Raw genomic sequence first — 12,373 nt, forward strand, 5'->3', positions numbered from 1 at the left:
CTTCGGAGCCTGTTCGCGACTCGCGACTCGGTTGATTCAGATCGGCACTTCGGAGCATGTTCGCGACTCCGTTGATTCAGATCGGCACTTCGGAGCCTGTTCGCGACTCGCTTGATTCAGATCGGCACTTCGGAGCCTGTTCGCGACTCGGTTGATTCAGATCGCCACTTCGGAGCATGTTCGCGACTCCGTTGATTCAGATCGGCACTTTGGAGCATTTTCGCGGCTCCGTTGATTCATATTGAGACTCTGGGGAATGTTTGTGATTTATTTATTTTTTTTAATTCAGATATGTACTTCGAAGCAAGAAGTGTTTGTCAAACAGTTTATTAGTGATAACTGAATATTTGGGCCTGAGGCTTTTTTTTCTAACCTGTCGCTTTGATTTTTAAATGATTTCAATGACAGGAAGTTGCATGTGTTTTGTTTTATGAATTGTGGATGGATTTATCAACTGAGAAATAAAGTTGAACAGAAATGATCATGAACTCTTAAAGATGATAATGAAAAGAAAAGGTAATATTGCATATAAAATTATTTCCAAGTATGAACTAACTTGCGCAATACTGTAAATAATCTTACTCTACCCTAAATCAGTGAAAATGTTTGGCTCAGTTTACAGAAAGTGTACGTCACACTTCCTTTCATTATGATGCAACATAGTTTTCTCAGATGAATATTTAACATCTTTATTCTTGTGGGGATTAGTGGATAAGTGCTATACACAAACACACACACACACCGGTCAGAGTTTGGGATCAGAATGATTTTTTATGTGTTGTTGTTGTTGTTGTTGTTTTTACAGGAGTTTACTCATCAAAACTGCATTTATTTGATCACAAATACAGGAAAAAAGTGAAATATTATTATGAAGTAAAACAACTTTTTTATTTTAATATACATTAAAATCTATTTTATTTCTGTGATTTTCAGCATCATTCCTCCAGTCTTCAGTGTCACATGATCCTCACAAATCAGAATAATATGATGATTTATTATCAGAGTTGTGCTGCTGAAACTGTGATACTTCTTTCAGGATTCTTTGATGAATGAAATGTCAAAAAGAAGAGCATTTATTTAAAATAGAAGACTTTTCTAACAATAAACAATAGAGTTCAAAAGTTTATAACTCTTTTAGGATGTATTAAATTGATAAGAAGTGAAATCAAAGATTAGTATTGTTAGAAGAGATTTATATTTTGAATAAACGCTGTTCTTTAAAAAAAAAAGTATACATCGAAGAATCCGGAAAAAAGTATCACAGATTCCAAAATAATATTTGGCATCACAAATATTAATAATTCTTATAATAAATCATCATATTAGACTGATTTCTGAAGATCATGTGACACTGAAGACTGGAGGAATGATGCTGAAAATACAGCTGCACATCACAGAAATAAATTATATTTTAAAGGATATTAAAATATAAACCATTATTTTTTATATATTTTATTTTCATAATTTTGAATTATTACTAAATACAACTTTTTTTGTATCAAACAGTTCATTGAACAATAATACATGAAGTACCTGAAGCTGACAATGAAGTAGATGTATAATAATTAGCAAAGATTATTAATTTAGTGCTGTAAACGCGCGTGTGAGGGGCGGAGACGAGCCGCGGAGCTTCGGTGAGGACCAAACACAGCAGAACGGTAGGAAACTTCACTCCTCTTATTATTTCTCTTTTACTAAAGCGATTTATTTTTAGATACGTGGTCTGAGTCTTTCATAGAGTTGTAGAGTTATTAGAGAAATAGAGTTATTTTTTACATTCTTTGATCGAAGTTTTCAGATCGGCACTTCGGAGCCTGTTCGCGACTCGGTTGATTCAGATCGGCACTTCGGAGCATGGTCGCGACTCCGTTGATTCAGATCGGCACTTCGGAGCCTGTTCGCGACTCGGTTGATTCAGATCGGCACTTCGGAGCCTGTTCGCGACTCGCGACTCGGTTGATTCAGATCGGCACTTCAGAGCCTGTTCGCGACTCGGTTGATTCAGATCGGCACTTCGGAGCCTGTTCGCGACTCGCGACTCGCTTGATTCAGATCGCCACTTCGGAGCCTGTTCGCGACTCGGTTGATTCAGATCGGCACTTCCGGAGCATGTTCGCGACTCCGTTGATTCAGATCGCCACTTCGGAGCATGTTCGCGACTCCGTTGATTCAGATCGGCACTTTGGAGCATTTTCGCGGCTCCGTTGATTCATATTGAGACTCTGGGGAATGTTTGTGATTTATTTATTTTTTTAAATTCAGATATGTACTTCGAAGCAAGAAGTGTTTGTCAAACAGTTTATTAGTGATAACTGAATATTTGGGCCTGAGGCTTTTTTTTCTAACCTGTCGCTTTGATTTTTAAATGATTTCAATGACAGGAAGTTGCATGTGTTTTGTTTTATGAATTGTGGATGGATTTATCAACTGAGAAATAAAGTTGAACAGAAATGATCATGAACTCTTAAAGATGATAATGAAAAGAAAAGGTAATATTGCATATAAAATTATTTCCAAGTATGAACTAACTTGCGCAATACTGTAAATAATCTTACTCTACCCTAAATCAGTGAAAATGTTTGGCTCAGTTTACAGAAAGTGTACGTCACACTTCCTTTCATTATGATGCAACATAGTTTTCTCAGATGAATATTTAACATCTTTATTCTTGTGGGGATTAGTGTATAAGTGCTATACACAAACACACACACACACCGGTCAGAGTTTGGGATCAGAATGATTTTTTATGTGTTGTTGTTGTTGTTGTTGTTGTTTTTACAGGAGTTTACTCATCAAAACTGCATTTATTTGATCACAAATACAGGAAAAAAAGTGAAATATTATTATGAAGTAAAACAACTTTTTTATTTTAATATACATTAAAATCTATTTTATTTCTGTGATTTTCAGCATCATTCCTCCAGTCTTCAGTGTCACATGATCCTCACAAATCAGAATAATATGATGATTTATTATCAGAGTTGTGCTGCTGAAACTGTGATACTTCTTTCAGGATTCTTTGATGAATGAAATGTCAAAAAGAAGAGCATTTATTTAAAATAGAAGACTTTTCTAACAATAAACAATAGAGTTCAAAAGTTTATAACTCTTTTAGGATGTATTAAATTGATAAGAAGTGAAATCAAAGATTAGTATTGTTAGAAGAGATTTATATTTTGAATAAACGCTGTTCTTTAAAAAAAAAAGTATACATCGAAGAATCCGGAAAAAAGTATCACAGATTCCCAAATAATATTTGGCATCACAAATATTAATAATTCTTATAATAAATCATCATATTAGACTGATTTCTGAAGATCATGTGACACTGAAGACTGGAGGAATGATGCTGAAAATACAGCTGCACATCACAGAAATAAATTATATTTTAAAGGATATTAAAATATAAACCATTATTTTTTATGTATTTTATTTTCATAATTTTGAATTATTACTAAATACAACTTTTTTTGTATCAAACAGTTCATTGAACAATAATACATGAAGTACCTGAAGCTGACAATGAAGTAGATGTATAATAATTAGCAAAGATTATTAATTTAGTGCTGTAAACGCGCGTGTGAGGGGCGGAGACGAGCCGCGGAGCTTCGGTGAGGACCAAACACAGCAGAACGGTAGGAAACTTCACTCCTCTTATTATTTCTCTTTTACTAAAGCGATTTATTTTTAGATACGTGGTCTGAGTCTTTCATAGAGTTGTAGAGTTATTAGAGAAATAGAGTTATTTTTTACATTCTTTGATCGAAGTTTTCAGATCGGCACTTCGGAGCCTGTTCGCGACTCGGTTGATTCAGATCGGCACTTCGGAGCATGTTCGCGACTCCGTTGATTCAGATCGGCACTTCGGAGCCTGTTCGCGACTCGGTTGATTCAGATCGGCACTTCGGAGCCTGTTCGCGACTCGCGACTCGGTTGATTCAGATCGGCACTTCGGAGCCTGTTCGCGACTCGGTTGATTCAGATCGGCACTTCGGAGCCTGTTCGCGACTCGCGACTCGCTTGATTCAGATCGCCACTTCGGAGCCTGTTCGCGACTCGGTTGATTCAGATCGGCACTTCCGGAGCATGTTCGCGACTCGGTTGATTCAGATCGGCACTTCGGAGCATGTTCGCGGCTCCGTTGATTCAGATTGAGACTCTGGGGACTGTTTGTGATTTATTTATTTTTTTAAATTCGGATATGTACTTCGAAGCAAGAAGTGTTTGTCAAACAGTTCATTAGTGATAACTGAATATTTGGGCCAGACGCTTTTTTTTTCTAACCTGTCGCTTTGATTTTTAAATGATTTCAATGACAGGAAGTTGCATGTATTGTGTTTTATGAATTGTGGATGGATTTATCAACTGACAAATAAAGTTGAACAGAAATGATCATGAACTCTTTAAGAGGTCAGCTAATTCTCAGCACATAGAGACTCTTTCACCTAGATATCACACTGTAGAGACTGTGTCTGTTCCCCGAACTAGAAAATACAAAAAACGTCCAAACCAAGTTAAGGTTAATAATTTAATTGAGGTTCAACAAATAAAAAACAAATGCAATATGGATAAACAAATGATAAAGCTTGGCTTATTGAATATCAGATCCCTTTCTACGAAAACACTTTTTGTAAATAATATGATAACTGATCATAATATAGATGTGCTCTGTTTGACAGAAACCTGGCTAAAACCTGATGATTACATTATTTGAAATGAGTCCACCCCCCCAAGATTACTGTTATAAACACGAGCCACGTCTAAAAGGCAAAGGTGGAGGTGTTGCTTCAATTTATAACAACGTTTTCAGGATTTCTCAGAGGGCAGGCTTCAAGTATAACTGGTTTGAAGTAATGGTGCTACATATAACATTATCCAGAGAAACAAATGTTAATTATAAATCCCCTGTTATGTTTGTACTGGCTACTGTACACAGGCCACCAGGCCACCATACAGACTTTATTAAAGAGTTTGCTGATTTTACATCCGAATTAGTTCTGGCTGCAGATAAAGTTTTAATAGTTGGTGATTTTAATATCCATGTCGATAATGAAAAAGATGCATTGGGATCAGCATTTATAGACATTCTGAACTCTATTGGTGTTAGACAACATGTTTCAGGACCTACTCATTGTCGAAATCATACTCTAGATTTAATACTGTCACATGGAATTGATGTTGATAGTGTTGAAATTATTCAGCCAAGTGATGATATCTCAGATCATTATTTAGTTCTGTGCAAACTTCATATAGCCAAAATTGTAAATTCTACTTCTTGTTACAAGTATCGAAGAACCATCACTTCTACCGCAAAAGACTGCTTTTTTAAGTTATCTTCCTGATGTATCCAAATTCCTTAGCATATCCAAAACCTCAGAACAACTTGATGATGTAACAGAAACTATGGACTCTCTCTTTTCTAGCACTTTAAATACAGTTGCTCCTTTACGCTTAAGGAAGGTTAAGGAAAACAGTTTGACACCATGGTATAATGAGCATACTCGCACCCTAAAGAGAGCAGCCCGAAAAATGGAGCGCAGCTGGAGGAAAACAAAACTAGAGGTATTTCGTATTGCTTGGCGGGAAAGTAACATATCCTACAGAAAAGCATTAAAAACTGCTAGATCTGATTACTTTTCTTCTCTTTTAGAAGAAAACAAACATAACCCCAGGTATTTATTCAATACAGTGGCTAAATTAATTAAAAATAAAGCCTCAACAAGTGTTGACATTTCCCAACACCACAGCAGTAATGACTTTATGAACTACTTTACTTCTAAAATCGATACTATTAGAGATAAAATTGCAACCATTCAGCCGTCAGCTACAGTATCACATCAGACAGTGCACTATAGACCCCCTGAGGAACAGTTCCACTCATTCTCTACTATAGGAGAGGAAGAATTGTATAAACTTGTTAAATCATCTAAACCTACAACATGTATGTTAGACCCTATACCATCTAAGCTCCTAAAAGAGGTGCTTCCAGAAGTTAATGGTCCTCTTTTGACTATTATTAATTCCTCATTGTCATTAGGATATGTCCCCAAAACTTTCAAACTGGCTGTTATTAAGCCTCTCATAAAAAAACCACAACTTGACCCCAAAGAACTAGTTAATTATAGACCAATCTCGAATCTCCCTTTTCTGCCCAAGATACTAGAAAAGGTGGTATCCTCACAATTATGTTCCTTCTTAGAGAAAAATGGTATATGTGAGGATTTCCAGTCAGGATTTAGCCGTATCATAGTACTGAGACTGCTCTCCTTAGAGTTACAAATGATCTGCTCTTATCATCTGATCGTGGGTGTATCTCTCTATTAGTTTTATTGGATCTTAGTGCTGCGTTTGACACAATTGACCACAGCATTCTTTTGCATAGACTTGAACACTTTGTTGGCATCAGTGGAAGTGCACTAGCATGGTTTAAATCGTACTTATATGACCGCCATCAGTTCGTAGCAGTGAATGAAGATGTATCATATCGATCACAAGTGCAGTATGGAGTACCTCAAGGCTCAGTACTAGGGCCGCTACTCTTCACACTTTATATGTTACCCTTGGGAGATATCATCAGGAAACATGGTGTTAGCTTTCACTGTTATGCTGATGATACTCAGCTCTATAATTCTTCGCGGCCCAGTGAAACACACCAATTTGAAAAACTAATGGAATGCATAGTCGATATAAAAAATTGGATGACGAGTAATTTCTTACTGCTAAATTCAGAAAAAACAGAAGTGTTAATTATACGACCTAAAAACTCTGCTTGCAATAACCTAGAACACGGTCTAAGACTTGATGGTTGCTCTGTCAATTCTTTGTCATCAGTTAGGAAGCTAGGTGTGCTATTTGATCGCAATCTTTCCTTAGAAAGCCACGTTTCTAGCGTTTGTAAAACTGCATTTTTCCATCTCAAAAATATATCTAAATTACGGCCTATCCTCTCAATGTCAAATGCAGAAATGTTAATCCATGCATTTATGACTTCAAGGTTAGATTGTTGTAATGCTTTATTGGGTGGTTGTTCTGCACGCTTAGTAAACAAACTACAGCTAGTCCACAATGCAGCAGCAAGAGTTCTTACAGGAACCAGGAAGTATGACCATATTAGCCCGGTCCTGTCATCGCTGCACTGGCTCCCTATCAAACATCCTATAGATTTTTAAATATTGCTTATTACTTATAAAGCCCTGAACGGTTTAGCACCTCAGTATTTGAATGACCTCCTTTTTACATTATACTCCTCTACGTCCGCTACGTTCTCAAAACTCAGGCAATTTGATAATACCTAGAATATCAAAATCAACTGCGGGTGGCAGGTCCTTTTCCTATTTGGCGCCTAAACTCTGGAATAACCTACCTAACATTGTTCGGGAGGCAGACACACTCTTGCAGTTTAAATCTAGATTGAAGACCTCTCTCTTTAACCTGGCATACACATAACATACTAATATGCTTTTAATATCCAAATCCGTTAAAGGTTTTTTAGGCTGCATTAATAAGGTAAACCGGAACCGGAAACACTTCACATAACGTGTACCTTCTACATCATTAGAAGAATGGCATCTACGCTAATATTTGTCTGTTTCTCTCTTGTTCCGAGGTCACCGTGGCCACCAGATCCAGTCTGTATCCAGACCAGAGTGTCACTGCAGCCACCCGGATCCAGTACGAATCCAGACATGATGGTGGATCAGCACCTAGAAAGGACCTCTACTGCCCTGAAAGACAGCGGAGACCAGGACAACTAGAGCCCCATATACAGATCCCCTGTAAATACCTTGTCTCAGAGGACCACCAGGACAAGACCACAGGAAACAGATGATTCTTCTTCACAATCTGACTTTGCTGCAGCCTGGTTTCGTCTGGTCAGAGGAGAACTGGCCCCCCAACTGAGCCTGGTTTCTCCCAAGGTTTTTTTCTCCATTCTGTCACCGATCGGGTTTTGGTTCCTTGCCGCTGTCGCCTCTGGCTTGCTTAGTTGGGGTCACTTTATCTACAGCGATATCATTGACTTGATTGCAAATAAATGCACAGACACTATTTAAACTGAACAGAGATGACATAACTGAATTCAATGGTGAACTGCCTTTAACTATCATTTTGCATTATTGAGACACTGTTTTCCAAATGAATGTTGCTCAGTGCTTTGACGCAATGTATTTGGTTTAAAGCACTATATAAATAAAGTTGATTGATTGATTGATAAGATGATAATGAAAAGAAAAGGTAATATTGCATATAAAATTATATTCAAGTATGAACTAACTTGCACAATACTGTAAATATTCTTACTCTACCGTAAATCAGTGAAAATGTTTGGCTCAGTTTACAGAAAGTGTACGTCACACATCCTTTCATTATGATGCAACATAGTTTTCTCAGATGAGTATTTAACATCTTTATTCTTGTGGGGATTAGTGTGTAAGTGCTATACACAAACAATCTGTTGATTCAGATCGGCACTTCGGAGCCTGTTCGCGACTCGCGACTCGGTTGATTCAGATCGGCACTTCGGAGCATGTTCGCGACTCCGTTGATTCAGATCGGCACTTCGGAGCCTGTTCGCGACTCGCTTGATTCAGATCGGCACTTCGGAGCCTGTTCGCGACTCGGTTGATTCAGATCGCCACTTCGGAGCATGTTCGCGACTCCGTTGATTCAGATCGGCACTTTGGAGCATTTTCGCGGCTCCGTTGATTCATATTGAGACTCTGGGGAATGTTTGTGATTTATTTATTTTTTTTAATTCAGATATGTACTTCGAAGCAAGAAGTGTTTGTCAAACAGTTTATTAGTGATAACTGAATATTTGGGCCTGAGGCTTTTTTTTCTAACCTGTCGCTTTGATTTTTAAATGATTTCAATGACAGGAAGTTGCATGTGTTTTGTTTTATGAATTGTGGATGGATTTATCAACTGAGAAATAAAGTTGAACAGAAATGATCATGAACTCTTAAAGATGATAATGAAAAGAAAAGGTAATATTGCATATAAAATTATTTCCAAGTATGAACTAACTTGCGCAATACTGTAAATAATCTTACTCTACCCTAAATCAGTGAAAATGTTTGGCTCAGTTTACAGAAAGTGTACGTCACACTTCCTTTCATTATGATGCAACATAGTTTTCTCAGATGAATATTTAACATCTTTATTCTTGTGGGGATTAGTGGATAAGTGCTATACACAAACACACACACACACCGGTCAGAGTTTGGGATCAGAATGATTTTTTATGTGTTGTTGTTGTTGTTGTTTTTACAGGAGTTTACTCATCAAAACTGCATTTATTTGATCACAAATACAGGAAAAAAGTGAAATATTATTATGAAGTAAAACAACTTTTTTATTTTAATATACATTAAAATCTATTTTATTTCTGTGATTTTCAGCATCATTCCTCCAGTCTTCAGTGTCACATGATCCTCACAAATCAGAATAATATGATGATTTATTATCAGAGTTGTGCTGCTGAAACTGTGATACTTCTTTCAGGATTCTTTGATGAATGAAATGTCAAAAAGAAGAGCATTTATTTAAAATAAAAGACTTTTCTAACAATAAACAATAGAGTTCAAAAGTTTATAACTCTTTTAGGATGTATTAAATTGATAAGAAGTGAAATCAAAGATTAGTATTGTTAGAAGAGATTTATATTTTGAATAAACGCTGTTCTTTAAAAAAAAAAGTATACATCGAAGAATCCGGAAAAAAGTATCACAGATTCCAAAATAATATTTGGCATCACAAATATTAATAATTCTTATAATAAATCATCATATTAGACTGATTTCTGAAGATCATGTGACACTGAAGACTGGAGGAATGATGCTGAAAATACAGCTGCACATCACAGAAATAAATTATATTTTAAAGGATATTAAAATATAAACCATTATTTTTTATATATTTTATTTTCATAATTTTGAATTATTACTAAATACAACTTTTTTTGTATCAAACAGTTCATTGAACAATAATACATGAAGTACCTGAAGCTGACAATGAAGTAGATGTATAATAATTAGCAAAGATTATTAATTTAGTGCTGTAAACGCGCGTGTGAGGGGCGGAGACGAGCCGCGGAGCTTCGGTGAGGACCAAACACAGCAGAACGGTAGGAAACTTCACTCCTCTTATTATTTCTCTTTTACTAAAGCGATTTATTTTTAGATACGTGGTCTGAGTCTTTCATAGAGTTGTAGAGTTATTAGAGAAATAGAGTTATTTTTTACATTCTTTGATCGAAGTTTTCAGATCGGCACTTCGGAGCCTGTTCGCGACTCGGTTGATTCAGATCGGCACTTCGGAGCATGGTCGCGACTCCGTTGATTCAGATCGGCACTTCGGAGCCTGTTCGCGACTCGGTTGATTCAGATCGGCACTTCGGAGCCTGTTCGCGACTCGCGACTCGGTTGATTCAGATCGGCACTTCAGAGCCTGTTCGCGACTCGGTTGATTCAGATCGGCACTTCGGAGCCTGTTCGCGACTCGCGACTCGCTTGATTCAGATCGCCACTTCGGAGCCTGTTCGCGACTCGGTTGATTCAGATCGGCACTTCCGGAGCATGTTCGCGACTCCGTTGATTCAGATCGCCACTTCGGAGCATGTTCGCGACTCCGTTGATTCAGATCGGCACTTTGGAGCATTTTCGCGGCTCCGTTGATTCATATTGAGACTCTGGGGAATGTTTGTGATTTATTTATTTTTTTAAATTCAGATATGTACTTCGAAGCAAGAAGTGTTTGTCAAACAGTTTATTAGTGATAACTGAATATTTGGGCCTGAGGCTTTTTTTTCTAACCTGTCGCTTTGATTTTTAAATGATTTCAATGACAGGAAGTTGCATGTGTTTTGTTTTATGAATTGTGGATGGATTTATCAACTGAGAAATAAAGTTGAACAGAAATGATCATGAACTCTTAAAGATGATAATGAAAAGAAAAGGTAATATTGCATATAAAATTATTTCCAAGTATGAACTAACTTGCGCAATACTGTAAATAATCTTACTCTACCCTAAATCAGTGAAAATGTTTGGCTCAGTTTACAGAAAGTGTACGTCACACTTCCTTTCATTATGATGCAACATAGTTTTCTCAGATGAATATTTAACATCTTTATTCTTGTGGGGATTAGTGTATAAGTGCTATACACAAACACACACACACACCGGTCAGAGTTTGGGATCAGAATGATTTTTTATGTGTTGTTGTTGTTGTTGTTGTTGTTTTTACAGGAGTTTACTCATCAAAACTGCATTTATTTGATCACAAATACAGGAAAAAAGTGAAATATTATTATGAAGTAAAACAACTTTTTTATTTTAATATACATTAAAATCTATTTTATTTCTGTGATTTTCAGCATCATTCCTCCAGTCTTCAGTGTCACATGATCCTCACAAATCAGAATAATATGATGATTTATTATCAGAGTTGTGCTGCTGAAACTGTGATACTTCTTTCAGGATTCTTTGATGAATGAAATGTCAAAAAGAAGAGCATTTATTTAAAATAGAAGACTTTTCTAACAATAAACAATAGAGTTCAAAAGTTTATAACTCTTTTAGGATGTATTAAATTGATAAGAAGTGAAATCAAAGATTAGTATTGTTAGAAGAGATTTATATTTTGAATAAACGCTGTTCTTTAAAAAAAAAAGTATACATCGAAGAATCCGGAAAAAAGTATCACAGATTCCAAAATAATATTTGGCATCACAAATATTAATAATTCTTATAATAAATCATCATATTAGACTGATTTCTGAAGATCATGTGACACTGAAGACTGGAGGAATGATGCTGAAAATACAGCTGCACATCACAGAAATAAATTATATTTTAAAGGATATTAAAATATAAACCATTATTTTTTATATATTTTATTTTCATAATTTTGAATTATTACTAAATACAACTTTTTTTGTATCAAACAGTTCATTGAACAATAATACATGAAGTACCTGAAGCTGACAATGAAGTAGATGTATAATAATTAGCAAAGATTATTAATTTAGTGCTGTAAACGCGCGTGTGAGGGGCGGAGACGAGCCGCGGAGCTTCGGTGAGGACCAAACACAGCAGAACGGTAGGAAACTTCACTCCTCTTATTATTTCTCTTTTACTAAAGCGATTTATTTTTAGATACGTGGTCTGAGTCTTTCATAGAGTTGTAGAGTTATTAGAGAAATAGAGTTATTTTTTACATTCTTTGATCGAAGTTTTCAGATCGGCACTTCGGAGCCTGTTCGCGACTCGGTTGATTCAGATCGGCACTTCGGAGCATGTTCGCGACTCCGTTGATTCAGATCGGCACTTCGGAGCCTGTTCGCGACTCGGTTGATTCAGATCGGCACTTCGGA

The 12,373-nt window shown here is 36.4% G+C and overlaps 1 protein-coding gene across 10 annotated transcripts in view; it reads left to right on the forward strand.

Moving 5' to 3' along the window:
- LOC127964937 (uncharacterized) overlaps positions 1-12,373 on the forward strand; it is a 420,295-nt gene that overhangs the window by 342,063 nt on the left and 65,859 nt on the right. Inside the window, exon 2 of one of the 10 annotated variants that reach the window (XM_052565499.1) lies at positions 5,461-6,404. The exons of the other annotated variants lie outside the window; for them this stretch is intronic. Coding sequence (XP_052421459.1) covers positions 5,461-6,324 — 864 coding nt within the window. The 3' untranslated portion in view covers positions 6,325-6,404. Of the gene's footprint in view, positions 1-5,460; positions 6,405-12,373 lie in introns of those variants that run through there. 10 annotated transcript variants of the gene reach the window in all.

The sequence above is a fragment of the Carassius gibelio genome, chromosome B9 (assembly GCF_023724105.1).
Source record: "Carassius gibelio isolate Cgi1373 ecotype wild population from Czech Republic chromosome B9, carGib1.2-hapl.c, whole genome shotgun sequence".
In the NCBI taxonomy this organism is placed as follows: domain Eukaryota; kingdom Metazoa; phylum Chordata; class Actinopteri; order Cypriniformes; family Cyprinidae; genus Carassius; species Carassius gibelio.